The sequence below is a fragment of the Sciurus vulgaris genome (assembly GCF_902686455.1).
Source record: "Sciurus vulgaris genome assembly, chromosome: 5".
Lineage (NCBI taxonomy): Eukaryota > Metazoa > Chordata > Mammalia > Rodentia > Sciuridae > Sciurus > Sciurus vulgaris.
The window spans coordinates 24,129,305-24,146,021 of NC_136465.1; the positions used below are offsets into that span (position 1 = coordinate 24,129,305).

The window sequence follows — 16,717 nt, forward strand, 5'->3', positions numbered from 1 at the left end:
ATGATAAATAATGAAACTTCTTTTCAAGTGAATAATATATATAAGCTAGATGTATAAGTAGTATCAAAATAGGATTGTTATTGATAGATTAGAAATTAACATTACATTTTAGAAATAGAAGCAATGAAGCTGTCTCATAAATTACCTCTTCCTTTTTTATCAAACAACCAAACAAACAAACCAAAAAAACCCTTAATTTTTTTGGACTGTTAGTTTTATTTAGTACTTTGGCTTTCTTCTTTTTTTTCATGAAGTTTTAAGTAGTTTTGGGGATTGAATTCCTATCTTTTACCAGGTCCTTATAATGGGTCTTTGGCTCTCTACTCCATGAAGAGCTGTTTTTTATTTTTTTGGTGGTCCTGAGAATTGAACTTGGCCTTACACATGCTAGGCAAGTACTCTACTGCTGAGATAAACCAACAGGCCTAAACAAAGTCTTTAAAAATTATTTGAATTTTTTTATTCATAGTATTTATTAAACTCTTATTGATATATAAAGCATAACCAGTTGCTGTGGAGAATGGTGGTGGTAATAATAGCAATATTAATGATAGTTAATACTTACAGAATTTACTGCTTGCCATATACTGTTCCATGTGCTTTACACGTATCAAATAATTTTAGTCCTTATCACAACTTTGTGAAGTAGGTACTGTTAGAGTCTCTATTTTTCCAGTTGACAAAACTGAGGTAAGAAATGCTAAGAAAAAGTCAGCATTTGATGCAGATATTTGGCTCATCCTCTACTCCTAAGGACATATGCTGCTCACTGTATCTATCTTCAATGACCTGCCTGGTAAGGTTGGGCTGGTAAGGGGCATAAGAAGGCTTCCTAAATTGAAAACAAGGAAACAACCCCCCAAGGAAGTTAACCCATTTCTAGTGAATAGTGTAGACAGCATTTTCTGTGGGCCTTGGTGGAGGAAGAGAGAAGTCTGCTTTTCACAAGTGTACTTAAGTAGGCTGTCTTCAAGTACACAGAGAATTTGATAGGATATATCTTTTTTTTTTTTATTGTAAACAAATGGGATACATGTTGTTTCTCTGTTTGTACATGGCGTAAAGGCATACCATTTGTGTAATCATAAATTTACATAGAGTAATGTTGTTTGATTCATTCTGTTATTTTTTCCCTTCCCCCCACCCCTCCCACCCCTCTTTACCCTCTATATAGTACTTCCTTCCTCCATACTTGCCCCCCTCCCTAACCCTAACTCTAACCCTAACACTAACCCGTCCCTCCCCCCCATTATGTGTCATCCTCCACTTATTAGCGATATCATTCGTCCTTTGCTTTTTGAGATTGGCTTATCTCACTTAGCATGATATTCTCCAATTTCATCCATTTGCCTGCAAATGCCATAATTTTATCATTCTTTATGGCTGAGTAATATTCCATTGTATATATATACCACAGTTTCTTTATCCACTCATCAATTGAGGGGCATCTAGGTTGGTTCCACAGTCTGGCTATTGTGAATTGAGCAGCTATGAACATTGATGTGGCTGTATCTCTGTAGTATGCAGATTTTAAGTCCTTTGGGTATAGGCCAAGGAGTGGGATAGCTGGGTCAAATGGAGGGTCCATTCCAAGTTTTCTAAGGAATCTCCACACTGCTTTCCAGAGTGGCTGCACTAATTTGCAGCCCCACCAGCAGTGTATGAGTGTACCTTTCTCCCCACATCCTCGCCAACACCTGTTGTTGCTCGTATTCTTGATAATCGCCATTCTAATTGGGGTGAGATGGAATCTTAGGGTGGTTTTGATTTGCATTTCTCTTATTACTAGAGATGTTGAACATTTTTCCATATGTTTGTTGATTGCTTGTAGATCTTCTTCTGTGAAGTGTCTATTCATTTCTTAGCCCATTTGTTGACTGGATTATTTGAATTCTTGGAGTAGAGTTTTTTGAGTTCTTTATAGATTCTGGAGATTAGTGCTCTATCTGAAGTATGATTGGCAAAGATATTCTCCCACTCTGTAGGCTCTTTCTTCGCATTGCTGATAGTTTCCTTTGCCGAGAGAAAGCTTTTTAGTTTGAATCTATCCCAGTGGTTGATTCTAGCTTTTATTTCTTGTGCTATGGGAGTCCTGTTAAGGAAGTCTGGTCCTAGACCAACAAGGTGAAGATTTGGACCTACTTTTTCTTCTATAATCTGCAGGGTCTCTGGTCTGATTCCGAGGTCCTTAATCCATTTTGAGTTTAGTTTCGTGCATGGTGAGAGATATGGGTTTAGTTTCATTCTGTTGCATATGGATTTCCAATTCTCCCAGCACCATTTGTTGAAGAGGCTATCTTTTCTCCATTGCATATTTTTGGCACCTTTGTCTAGTATGAGAAAATTGTATTTATTTGGGTTTGTGTCCGTGTCCTCTATTCTGTACCATTGATCTACCTTTCTATTTTGGTACCAATACCATGCCGTTTGATAGGATATATCTTGGTGGAGAAAATAGAGTGAGTAAAATGCTGTAACAGGAGAGAATGCCCAGTATGTTGCTACCCTGATTGGTTTTGTTGTATCAAAACTAATATACTTGCTTTTTTGTTGAGTCAGTAGAAGGAATAGTAAAGAAAGGTAGATGTATTAAATAGTCTTTTTTCCTATTATAATAGATGAATCTGTTCATTTTTTCCCTCCTGAAAGTATCAGTAATTAGCATTTTTTGCACCTCATTTTTAAATCCAAAAAAGATATGCTTATTGCCAAAGGGACATTGTGTAGGTTCCTTGTAAAATGATTTTAGGATTCAAGCACTTGCTGCTTTTTTATTACCCCTAAGTTTTTATTCAACAAGAAAATTAAAAATTAATTCATCTACATGTCTGTAAATTAAAAGAACAAATGAAGAGTCTTTGGTGTTAGAAACTGTTTTATACTGTTGTTTTAGAATAGTCTTAAATTTTATTTTGCCTACAATATTTGAATTTTAAATCTTCAATAAAATCTGGATCATGTTACTACCTGTAGCCCTATTTTCTAAAAATAACTGACCCTTTACTATGATTAATTTCATATCATCTCAGGCTTGTACATCAGAAATACTATTTATATCAAGATTTCAAAATGTTGCTGGACATGGTGGCACACACCTGGAATCTCAGTGACTGGGGAGACTGAGGCTGGAGAATTGCAAGTTTCAGGCCAGTCTCAGTAACTTATCAAGACCCTGCCTCAAAAAATAAAGACTGGGGATGTAGCTCATTGGTAAAATGCACCTGTGTTCAATCCCCAGTACTAAAACAAACAAAAAATGTGAGCAGATTTCTTACCATATTGATTAAGTTTATAGTTTTGGCTGTTTTCCAATCATTAAGAACTCTACTTTGTACCTGTACAGGAGATTAGTTGCTAAATTATACTTTTGTATTTTTATAATTAACATGTTTAATTTGTAGTTTTTCGTAGTCCTTTACCACTTCAATAAGGTCAAAAAATAGATCTAGTTTCTTTTGTAAGTTCATATTTTTTTAATCACCTAGTATGTAGAGATAATTCATGAACATGAAATTTGCTTCCAAGTGTACATATATCCTAATATCCACTCTACGTAAGAATGTTGCTTTTTATTCTGAAGTGGTGGCAAAACAGAGAAGAAAATAGTGAATGGAATTGGGTAATGAGTTTAGCATTGCTACCGACTGGTTGTGTCTCTTTGGTCAGCTTTATTGAGGTTTGCAGTTAATTTCCAAGTCTTTGCAGTTTAGTTATGTATGACTGTGGATGACTGTACAGATTTTTAAGAGCATATTCTTTATTTATACTGTTCATTTATCCATCCAATATTTAATCAACCACCTACTAAGTGCAGGACACTGTGCTTTACCATGACATTTTCAGTCATTGATTTGAGACTCTACTATTCTAGTACCAATAACTTTCTTTACTTCTACTATCACTTAAAACACTACTTTCCCCTCCCTTACCAGGGTGACCATTTCTTATCAGTAACATTACAGAGGGAGAGGAAAAAAACACATTTCATACATGAGAGGGGGATGGTAGGTAGTGAAGGGAGACTAGACTTTCGGCTAATACAGAAGTAATTCTGTTGTCAGGGAATACATAGAATGTTGGATTTCTGCTTCCTTTCTTCCGTATTTTTAAAAAGTATATGTTTTATGTTTGTCTGATACAATAATAATCTGTATTATGAGCTTAAATGACAAGTCTTACTATTCTCACATCTTTGGAGATGGATCTCAGAGGTAGGAAGTAACATCTTAGTAAGTAGCTATATGCCTACCTTTTCAAGGGAGACTGTTCGGTTTTGAGAAGAATCTTAGGCTGCTGTTGATGTGACTGTGAACTTTACTACTGAACTCAGTATAAGGTGCAGCAGCTTTTGTGTGTGTGTGTGTGTGTGTGTGTGTGTGAGAGAGAGAGAGAGAGAGAAAGCAGATAATTTAATTAATACTTGTTTTTTTTCTAGTTTAGCATTTGTTAAAGTATAGGTTAATGTGTTGAGCACAAAATTAATTGGATTGTAGCCAGTATTTTAAAAAAGGAAGAAAATAGAAAGTGAAATATCACTATATGTAGGAGTAGACATTCATTACTAACTTTTGGTTTTACTTAGGTACATATCTGTTAAAGTTGGAGAACCAGTTTCTAAGTATTCACCTGGAAGGATAGTTAGCTCTGTCTCGAGTAAAGCCTTCTTGCGGCATAAGATGGATCTGGAACAACCTGATGGTAAAACAGGATGCATTACTATCAAAGACTTCTGCTGAAGCATGGGAATAAAACACCACCCTATGACTATGATTACAACATTTTTTAAACTGCAACATTTAAAGTACTATAGGAAAAAGTGGGCTGGAACCTGGAAACAAAGACAGAGGAGCAAGGGTGATGGTGAAGGATAGGTCTATATCTCATCCAGAGGCCAAGTGTGTCTGCACATGTGTTTTGGGAGAGGGCAATACTAATAGTTCTTAACCTACTCTGAGGGAAGAGTATACATTTATCTTAAAATATACAAGTGAATCACCCTTAAATTATTTTTTAGGCAGTATTGGGTAGTGGTAATGACTTTGGAATCAAACCGAGTTTGAATCCCAGTTCTCTACTTTATTAGTAGTGTGATCTTGAGTTTATTTCCTAATATTCTGTCATGTTTTTCAAATAGAAAAATAGAGATAATAAGACCTATCTTGCATGTTGTATCAGATGAACCATTGTATGTAATTACTAGTACCCAGTGAAGCTCGTTGTTTTATTGTTATCTTTAGACACAAGCTAGTTAACGTTGTCAGCCTCTGTGTTGGAAAGATTATTTTAATTCTGATATAGTCTCATTTATCTATCTTTTCCTTCATCGTTTGTGGGGTTTATTATGGTTGTTTGTTTTGGTGTTCTGAGGATTTCACCCAGGACCAAAAAATTAATTCTTTTGATTTTTAGTTCTGAAAAGTGAACTCAGGAGGGCCTCATGCATGCTAGGCAGGCACTCTACCACTGAGTTATACCCCCAACCCTTTTTAAATTTTGAGATGGGATCTAAGTTGGCCAAGCTAGTCTCAAATTATAATCCTCTCACCTAGTCTCTTGAGTAGCTGGGATCACAGGTATGCAACACTGTGCCTGACTATCATTTATACTTTGGTGATATATCTGAGACCATTACCTAACTCAAGGCTTTAAATATCTGCTCTTGTATTTTCTTTTAAGGGTTTATAGTTTTGGCTCTTATATTTGGATCAAGCATCCATTTTGAGTTATTCTTCATTTATGTGTGAGGAATGGTTCCACTTTCATTCTCTCTCTTTTTTTTTTTTTTTTTTCCGGTGCTGGGGATTGAACCCAGGGCCTTGTGCTTCCAAGGCAAGCACTCTGCCAACTGAGCTATCTCCCCAGCCCCACTTTCATTTTTTTATCATGTGTATAGTCTGTCCCAGCAGCATTTGTTCTTTCTACATTAGCAAATTATTGTTACAAAGAGCTTTGAATAATTTTAAATTTTTAAAATAATTTTCATCCTTCTATTTAGATTACAGATGTTAGTAAATAATAGATTTTTGTGTTTCTAGGTATTCTTGAATTTTGTCAAGTTCTGTTTGTGGAAAAATAAGTCTAAAAGTCTTCTTGGTGCAATTTTTTTTGACAGACAAATTGCAAGCCATTTATAATTCATTCATTGGATAATTTTTCCTACCTAAAACATTTCAGTGTTTTTAATATTCGGACTATGAAAATGTCCACTATTTATGGAAAACTTGGTCATTGATCATACATTTTAGGAATTTGTTTCTATGTCCATATGACATAATGAATTAAATTGTTAGAAATCTATGAAATTTTTGCTTAATGTAAAGCTGAAGAACTTTTTGTCCAAATTCATGAGAATTTTTTCTGTCATATTGTCAAATTTTTGGTTAAGATTAATATCATGAGTAATATAATGCAGCCTGATAAGATTTTAAATATCAAAGTATTTGAGCAGAAATAATAGCTTGTTTATTGATTTCCTATTATCTATCAAATAAGATATTAAATATTTTACCTTGTAAAATATTAGTCTGCACACTACAGAGACAGGTGACAAAATGAAAGTATGTCATACAGGTTGGTAAGTAATTGGTACTGGCTTACAGAGCTGGAATTTGACTCTAGATCTTTCCAATCTGAAAGTGCACTGAAGTCATGGAATTTCTCTACTAGGCCGCTCCTGAAGGAAAAGTGATCTTTTTTCTAGTCTTTTTTGTTCATGTTTTTCAGCTGGTAGAAGTAAAATTAGATAGTAGGATGGCAGTTGCTGGCATCTTGGAAGTCAGCTCTTGAGAAATTTTTTTTAAGTTTAGGAGTGAATTTGTACAATATCAAACTTTCGTATAGTTTAAGATGTGGGGATCTAGGTAACTTGAACTGTCCTATATCTTTTTTTTTCCTTACAAAGAGATAACAACTTTAATCTTTCCTTGATCATTTACATTTTAGGACCTCTTTAGGAAAACATAAATGCTTAGAACAAGATTATAAATCCTAAAAGGGGACTTAGGCATCAGGTAGGAGGATGGGACATAAATGGAAGGGAGTGAGCAATATATATTTTGGTAGATGGTTCCCTTCTTTTAGGGCACTTAACTATTAGGACTTACATATTTTGGTTCTGGGTTTATTCTCTGACTAGGAATAAACAAAATTATATTGATTCCAGAGGCAAGGTGAACAGCAGGATCACATCTAATAACAGGAACTAACAAATGCTGAAGTTTTTGAGTGTGCATGAACCTAAAAAATGGTATTAGTATTAACTCTATTTAACAGACAAAAAACTGAGGCTTAGTTAACCAACATTAAGTAACTTGGCCAATGTCACACACTCATAATAAGTTACAGAAATTAGGTTTTCATGAAAATGTGGAGGTCATTTTTTGCTTAAAAGGCTTATTGCCAGTTGTGGTTAATCCTAACAGAATAGACGACTCCTTGTATCCTTTTGAAGTTTAAATTGTTAAAATTAATTGTCTCCAACTGTCTTTATATTACTCTATCTTGGGATTTATATATATAGGAACTAGAGGTTTGATTGGTCTAACTTGAATCATGTACTCTTTCCTTGGCTGTCTGGGGTCCCTTGATTCATCCCCTCACCAAGACTTCATCCCCTCACCAAGACTGCATGTAGTTAGGAGTAGAAATTTCTTTGAAATAATTGAGTTCTGTTGTATAAAGAACGGCTAGGGAATCCAGGTAGGCAAGAAAGATAAGAGCCCATTACACAAATAATAACTAATGTGAGGCTAATTACTGGATACTGTGGTTTTTTGGAGATATACCTAATTATTAATGATATACCTAATTATTAATATTGAATACCTGATAGTGGGATGGTAAAAACTATTAAGAACAACAGCAAAAGACTTAAGATGTTAAAAATTAATTGGAAAAGAGGATGACTAAGCAAATACACATATTTCAGGTATTGTTTATAGTGACAAACTAACCCTAAAGATTCATTTACTAAATTATAGTGTGTCAAAACAATTGAATATAGTAATTTGAAATCACCAAAAATGATGGGCACATACATTTAATGACATGAAATGACTTTTAGAAGCTCGGCACGGTGGTGCACACCTGTAATCCTAAGGACTCAGGTGGATGAATAGGGAGGATCACAAGTTCAAGGCTAGCCTCAGTGAGATAAGGAGATCATCAACAACTTAAAATACAAAAGGGACTGGGGATGTAACTTTGTGGTATGAGTGAAAAAAACAAAACAACTTATAAACAACTGTGACTAATAATATAATATGGTCTCATGTATTTTACTTAGGGAAAATGTGGAAGACTGAAGCCAATCACCAGTTAAATGATCATATCTCTAATTTGTCGATTTTCTCTCCTTTCTTTCCCAGCAAACTTTATGTAGCTGGGTAAAATTGTTTCTACATCTGATTTATTGCAGAAACTTAAAGCCTTTTACTTGAAACCTTTTGAAAACCAGAAACCCATGTCCTATAACTCAAAAGTACTTGCTTTGACAATTTTTGTCTTTTTTGGGTTTCAGAAGCCTTAATTTGAAATGTGGAAATGATAATACTAAATCTTTTTCTCCATAGTCTGCATTGAACTTTACCTATGATAATTGGTGTCTTGTACTAAATTGGTTGGGAGATGTGGAATTGGTTAGGGGATGTGGGCTCAGGAACCTTTAATTGTATTTCCAAAAGTTCTACTACATGTCCACTATTGTCATCACAGGTAAGTGAGAGTTATGTATGTATCAAAACATGGACAATCCTGGGGTAATCCTGACATTTAGGTTAATAAAATCCAACTGTAAGAACTTTAACTGAGGACAAAGAAAGTCATTATCAGGGAAGCAGTGATCTCAAAACCTGTATATCCTCTTGAAGACCTCTTGCCAGAGATCCCTTCCATATATCAGTTTTAGAAAAGCCATATCATTTCCTAATTAACCAAATCTTGAAATATTATTTTAGGAAATAAGGAAAGGTGTATGTTATATATGAGAGAATTTCAATTTGTGCATATGACACTACCTAGAAGATAGGCTTCATGCATATTGAAGTTGAGAAGTTGGGTAATTAGTATCTTAAACTGTTGCTTATTTTAACTTGTATATAATATGGCCATGTATTGTGGGTGCATGTTGAGAAGTATAGAAGTTTTGCTTTTTAGTATTTTGCATGGAAGAGTAAAAGGATCAGAAGTCTGTGCTTCCTCAATAAGCAGAATGAAGCAGGGGAAATGTTGAAATTTGCAAAACATTTCATGAGAGACTTTAAAAAGGTAATTTCAGGGTTGGGAATATAGTTCAGTGGTAGAGTGCTTGCTAAGCATGCACAATCACCACCGTTGGGAAAAAAAAAGGTATTTTCAGACTTAGGAGGATTGAAAAATAATAGTTTCTCATATGCCCGTCACCCTGATTCCAAAATGTTAATATTTTACCACATTTGTTCATTCTCTTTTTCTTTCTTTCAGTATTATCTATGCTATCATGTGTAGTATATAGCATTTTGTATAGATAATAGTGCATCTACAATTATATATTTTTTCACTACATTTTTTTTTCATCATCATGTAAAGAGTTAAAATGCAAAGAGGTAAACAGTACCTCTGCATATTTAATACATGTTTCTCTCTACATATTTAAGTGTATATTTCCACAATGAAAGACAATGTCTTTAGCCACTGTACACATTTCAAAATCAGAAAATTGACATTGATACACTACTATATTTGATGTTTAGACCTTTTCCAATATTTCAGTTGTACCACCATGTCTCTTTTAGTTTGAAAGGAAAGACAGGTTTTTTTCCTGGTCCAGGATCTAATTCTGGAACACATGTTATAGTTAGTTGTCATGTCTCTTTTAGTCTTCTTTAATCTAGAACTGTTCCTCAGTTATTCTTTATCTTTCATAACTTTGACATTTTTGCAGAAAAGCACTTATTTTGTAGAATTTTCCTCAGTTTCAGTTTGGATACATCTGTTTTTTTCCAAGATTGAGCTTATGTATATTTTGACCAGAATACCACAGAAGTACTTTAATCCTAACAGAAAACCATAAGAGGCTCTTGATTTTTTTCTTCCAAAAGTATTTTAAAGTTACCAATTTCATATTATCATGTGGAAAACAGATTTGCAAATTTGTCAATATTTTATGTCTTCCTATTATATTTATTTTCCAGTTGCTTTTTCTTAAGAAAATTTGTAGCCTTTAAAGTAGCTTTTACCAAGTGGAAATTATTGAATGAAATCAGGATGGGATGGGGTGGGGGAAGAGTTTAAAGCTTTAAGTATAGGTTTGAGTGTATGTTTCATGTAACGAACATGGGCAATGCAATGCAGGGATTGGGCCTTTAAACCCTCAGCCAAGAATGGTGAATTATTTATTCCTAGAGTACTTCTGCCAGAACCCTGAAATCAATATACTGTTCTCCTTTTAGAAGTCTTATATCTTTCCAAGGCAAACATTCAAATGTGTAAATAGGGAGATAAGAAAACCCTGTTAGATAAAAGCAAATAGATATTTAAGTTTACTAGTACAGTATTCACTTTCAATGAAATGTTGTCTTTTTATTTCCCTTTTTAAAATTTGTTCTCATTAGTTATACATGATAGCAGAATGCATTGTGACTCATAGTACACAAATGGAGCACGACTTTTCATTTCTCTGGTTGCACACGTTGCAGTTACACCATTCATGCAGTCTCATACATGTACATAGGTAATAATGTCCATCTCATTCCACCATCTTTCCTCCCCCATCCCCTCCCCTCACTCCCCTCTGCCCAATCTATATTTCCTCTGTTCTTCCCTTGCCCCACTCCCCATTATGGATAGCATCCACATATCAGAGAAAACATTGGGCCTTTGGTTTTTGGAGATTGGCTTATTTTGCTTAGTATGATATTCTCCAACTGCATCCATTTACTGGCAAATGCCATGATTTCATTCTTCTTTAAGGCTGAGTAATATTCAGTTATATATATATACCACAGTTTCTTTATCCATTTATCTATAGAGCACTAATCTCCAGGTTATATAAAGAACACAAAAAAACACCAAAACAACAAATAACCCGATCAGTAAGTGAAACTGAACAGACACTTCACAAAAGAAGATATACAGTCTATCAACAAATATATGAAAAAATGTTCAACATCTCTAACAAAGAAATGCAAATCAAAACTACTCTAAGATTTCATGTCACTCCAGTCAGAATGGCAATTATCAAGAATACAAGCAACAATAAGTGTTGGTGAGGATGTGGGGAAAAGATACACTCATTCCTTGCTGGTGGGACTGCAAATTGGTGCAACCACTTTGGAAAGCAGTATGGCGTTTCCTTAGAGAACTTGGAATGGAACCACCATTTGGCCCAGCTATCTCACTCCTTGGTCTGTACCCAGAGGACTTAAAATCAGCATACTACAGTGATACAGCCACATCAGTTTTTATAGCAGTTCATTTCACAATAGCTAAACTGTGGAACCAACCTTGTTGCCCTTCAAGAAATGTTAAGTCTTTGTGCACTTGTTGAATTAATTCCTAGAAGTAGGAATCTTGTATTTTGATAGGCACTTCCAGATTGACCCTGCAAATGGTCATATCAGTCTTTCCTTTCACTGTCAAATCCAATAATTTTCACTCTTGAATTATGATATTTCTTACCCCATTTTTATCTCCAAACTCTTTTTCTAACAGTGATGTTTAACTATCTCTTACAGACCATATTCACATCATCTGTTTCTTCTTTTAAGAAGTAGGAATAAAAGTATGTAACCCAAAATGTATATTTATAATTCTCATCATGAAACCAAAGCCTAATTATAATTACTTCATATTACCATCTAAAATTCATATTCTGTATGACATTTTCTTAAATTAATCCCACCTAGTTTGAGACACTATAGTCCCTCATTTTTAATAACAAATTTAAAATAGTTAATATGATTAAAATTCATTTTTATAGTGCTTTGATATTGGAACTTTAAAATATGAATTGGATTATACCTTGAAATGAGGGATTTTTCCCACCCATCTAGAATATGTAGATTTTTTCCACACATCTACAATGTGTAGGTGAGTGCCATTTATATAAAAAGTTAATAAATGTCTTCAGTTGAGTTTGGTTTGTGCTTTGCAAACTTTAGGACAGGGGTTGACAAACTATAACCCCAATGTCTAATCTTACCCTTCATCTGTTTTGTAAATAAGTTCTTTTTTTTTTTTTTTCCCCACGGTGCCGGGGATTGCAAGGCAAGCACTCTACCAACTGAGCTATATCCCCAGCCTGCAAATAAGTTTTATTGGAATGCATTCATGCCTACTCACTGACATATTTCTGATTTATTTTGTGCTTCCATTGTAGAGTTGAGTAGTTGCAACTATGTGAACTTCAGAACCTAAAATATTTATTCCCAGAGCCTTGGCTGGCCCCTGTATTAGATTATAAGCACTTTAGCCTTAATGTACATATATTTTTCTTTTTATAGTGAATAGTGCAATGTTCTACCCATACTGTGCATAATTTATGGATTTATTTAAAGATTTTGGGAGTATAACTGTGGGAAAAGTTTATAGGAGTGAGTTTGCTGTGTATACCAAATTGGGTATTATCTGTGTGTATTAAATTTGGACAGCTTTTTCCTTCCCAAAGGGTACCAGTTTATACTTAAATTATCAATTTTGTGACTAATTATATTTAAATTACTAATGGCCTTTTCGTAACTTTGCTCATTCGGTGTCTTCACACACTTTCTTTTTATCTTTACCAGTCTCATGATGAAAAATGATATAGTCTATTTGATTTTCATTTCTTTTTATGTGTTAGATTGAACTTAATTTCATATTTAAAAGCCATCTGTTTCTCTCTCTTATTTGTTTATTCATTGATTGATTGCAGTGCCACAGATCCATCCACAGTGTAGGTCTTGTACTACCACTGAGTTACATGTCAACCCATATTTCTTTTTCTTGAATTATCTTTTTTTTTTTTTTTAAATTGTGCTTCTACTTTCTTTTCTTTTTTAATTGTTGATGGATCTTTATTTATTTATATGCGATGCTGAGAATTGAACCCAGTGCCTCACACATGCTAAGCAAGTGCTCTGCCACTGAGCCACAAGCCCAGCCCTCTTGAATTATCTTTTAGTCTGTCCTAGAACATTCTTTACGTTCATTATACTAATATAAAATATATAGGGAACACAAGTTCACTATAGTTGTATTTGCCTCTAGTGAAGGAACTAGCATTACAACAAAGCTGATTCAGAGGAGGATGTGTGAGACTGGAGCTACAGTCAGTGAAGGAAAGAAATTTCTTACAGTGCACACACACACACACACACACACACACACACACACACACACAAAACTACAACTCCAAGGGTTATTTTTCCAATTGGAAAGAATCCATGTGCATTTCACTAGATGAGAATCATCATATTCAATTCATCAGTCTTCTCCAGGTCATGTTCTAACTTTACAGTCTATTCCTTTAGACACCCAGAATTCTCTTCTCCAGAACATCAGATGTCTGTTAGGCAGGCTACCGTTTGATAACTATGATATGACTGTGAAAGGACATGAATCTTTTTGCCTTATTTCTAAGTTTTGTGTAATTTTTCTGAACATTTCCTGTATTTTATTGAAATTATTTCAAGTGATACTGTTTCTGTATGGCTTACCCACCTGGTAAGAAAGTTATAAAACTCACTGTTGTCTCTTTTAAAAAACATACTCATTTTTCCTTTTCTGCTCTGTAGGAACTCATTATACAATGACAAATGGAGGCAGCATTAATAGTTCTACCCACTTACTGGATCTTTTGGATGAACCAATTCCGGGTGTTGGTACATATGATGATTTCCATACTATTGATTGGGTTCGAGAGAAATGTAAAGACAGAGAAAGGCATAGACGGGTAAGTGTTTACAACAATTTTTAAAAATATAGTGTATAATAAATCATTTAATAATGTTTTGCTGCCAGTGATCTTCAGCCACCAAAATATGTTAAACTTTAAAATAAATTTAAGTACCTATTTGATAAATGCTGTTTTCTGTTTTCTGTGTGTGTGCCCTTTTTTTCAGTTTATTTATGTCCATATCTTTCCAGACAGAATTTGAGGTAGCTCAAAAACAAAGAAATATAATTGAAGGACACAATAGGAAGGAAAGGGGAAAGCACAGCACAGGAGTTGGGGGTTGATCAAGTCACATTTAAGATTTAGAAGTAAGCATGATTTTTGGTCTTGAGCAACTCAGCAAGCTAAAGCCAAAGAAGAAACTTGTCTTAAAAAAAAAAAAAAGAAGCTATGTACTGGGAAGTCATTTTGTGGGGTTTTGCAGTTTTCTTTGATTCCTTTTGCCAATACTGAATTCTGAAATATTTCTCAAATTGGATCCTGTTGTAAGGCTTTTTGTGTGCCATAATAAATCACTATAATAAAAAAAATTGATTTCAAAACAGTACATGTGTATGAAATGTGAAATTGGAATTATGTTGACCTCTGAGATTTATCAGACAGTATTTACCTTCAGGGCATATCTGAGGAAATACATACTACATGACATCAGTATTCTAAGCCAGTGATTCTTAAATGCTTTGGTCTCAGATTCCCTTTAAGCTATAAAAAGTGTTGAGGACCCTCAAGGAACTTTTAAAAATGTAAGTTATGTTAGTAGATGTTTACTATATTAGCAACTGATAAATTTTTAAAATATTCATTAATTCATTGAAAATAAAACCTATTACTTGTTAACATAAATAAAATTATATAAAAAGGAACTATTTTCTAAAATAAAAGATATTTACCAAGGTATTGTATTACATTTTTTAAACTCCTATTGTTGACTGGCTTAATAAAAGACTGCTGGATTCTCATATCTGCTTTTGCATTCAAACGTTATATGATTATTATTGTTAGTATCATCATCATCATTTGTAGTACTGGGTATTGAACCCAGGGGCACTGTACTGAACTGACCTCAAACTGGAGAACCTCGTGCTTTAACCTCTTAAGTAGCTGGGGTTACAGATGCACACCACTGCCCTTGACTTCTTTCAGACATTGTGATATGTTCTTTTCATTGAAGTGTATAAACAAAATCCAACCTCACACAGATAATGTAGTTGAAAAGACTACAAGTATTTTAATAAGCTTTTAAAGATTATTATGGGTATTCTTCGATACTATACAAAATGACAAGTACTGGTTTCTAAAACCAGTAACGTGTTCTCTGAAATTGTACTAGTGAACTTTGTTTTCCATTGATTCACTTTAAACTTTGAAATTTTAGCATATGATTTTGTAACATCATGCAGTGATCATTTGGAAAATGATACATTGACTTATGCAACTCTTTTCAAATGTTGACACTTTTCGTTATACAATGCCATAATACTGTATCAAAAAGTCACTGATTTTAATATTAATTTTATAATATCCCCTATCATGCTCACAGTGGTAGATACTAATTTTCTAAATTCTAATGTTTGCTTCAAAGTGCACATTTTATCATTGGAAATGAAATGACAGGACTACTCGATTCTTTTGTTGTTGTTGTTGTTGTTGTTGTTACCTGGAATTAAACTCTTAGGATCACGTAACACTATGTCACATCCCCAGTCCTTTTTATTTTTTATTTTGAAACAGGGTCTTGCTAAGTTGTTTAGGGTCTCACCAAGTTGCTGAGGCTGGCTTGAACTTGCAGTCCTCCTGCCTCAGCCTCCCCAGTTGCCGGAATTACAGGTGTGTAACTCCATGCCTGGCCTACTTGATTCTTTATTGAAAAAAATACCTGTAAATTCAGAAATCTGAAAAACCATAGATTGGTGTCAGTGTTTATTTCAAGTAAAAATGGCATTTCATATAAGGTTTAATTTATTTTGTAGCTCAAATCACACAAGTGCTTTTCCTCAGAATGTAGCCTCATTCAGTATGTGGCAGAAATGCTTTATGCAGTTATTTGATCACACAGAATATAATACATAACACATAGTAACTTCTTGATATGTTCTTAAAATGGCATTTATTTATTTTTTACTGGGATGCTTGGCAATTAAATGTGATGCATACCAGTGACAGGTGACACTGCCTGATTCATTCTAAGGAACCAGCAGTTGTTTTTGCATTGCATTACCATTAAAAATGCCAGCATGGAAAAAAAATCAAAAAGGCACATAAAATTTTAATATTATTATGAAAATAAGTTTGATCTTGGAGACCCCTTAAGAAGGTCTTAGGAACCGTTTAGAGTGTTAGTGGATCACAGTTTGAGAACCTCTGTTTTAATCCTTTGCTCCTAAGTCAGACACATTATAAATCCTATCATATATAATTATGGGGTAAGTACAGTTTTACTGAGAAGTACACATTCAGAGTTATTAACAGTATTCAGGTTGGGGTTTAAATGTGTTCTAAAGTTTGGCACCCTGACAGTGTTCCTAAGACACCATGTTCTTAAACTTTTAGCAAAAATGAAGACTAAAAGAAACCAAAACAAACTCTTTTTCCTCTGATATGTGAATAGTCTCTAGTCCTTGAAAACATTTCAAATAATGTAGCAATATATGAAGGAGCTGATATGTATCCTAGCTAATCATCTTTTCCTAGTCAAATGTGTTGCAATTTTCGGATCCATTCTTATACAATTTTTTTTTAAAGCTGGGAGATTAAACACATTTATGTTTTTACTGTCAATTTTAAAACATTAAACTAAAAAAATCT

The 16,717-nt window shown here is 34.0% G+C and overlaps 1 protein-coding gene and 1 long non-coding RNA gene across 6 annotated transcripts in view; both read left to right on the forward strand.

Moving 5' to 3' along the window:
* Nucleotides 1-16,717, forward strand: part of CLCN3 (chloride voltage-gated channel 3) — an 84,314-nt gene that overhangs the window by 36,751 nt on the left and 30,846 nt on the right. For all 5 annotated transcript variants that reach the window (XM_079140594.1, XM_079140597.1, XM_079140596.1 and 2 more), the window contains one exon: nt 13,752-13,909. In XM_079140594.1, the coding sequence (XP_078996720.1) occupies nt 13,752-13,909 (158 nt within the window). The remainder of the gene's footprint in view (nt 1-13,751; nt 13,910-16,717) is intronic.
* LOC306661575 lies at nt 4-13,333 on the forward strand. The gene is made up of 2 exons (XR_013763901.1): nt 4-1,016; nt 2,459-13,333. It is a non-coding gene; the product is annotated as an uncharacterized lncRNA (long non-coding RNA).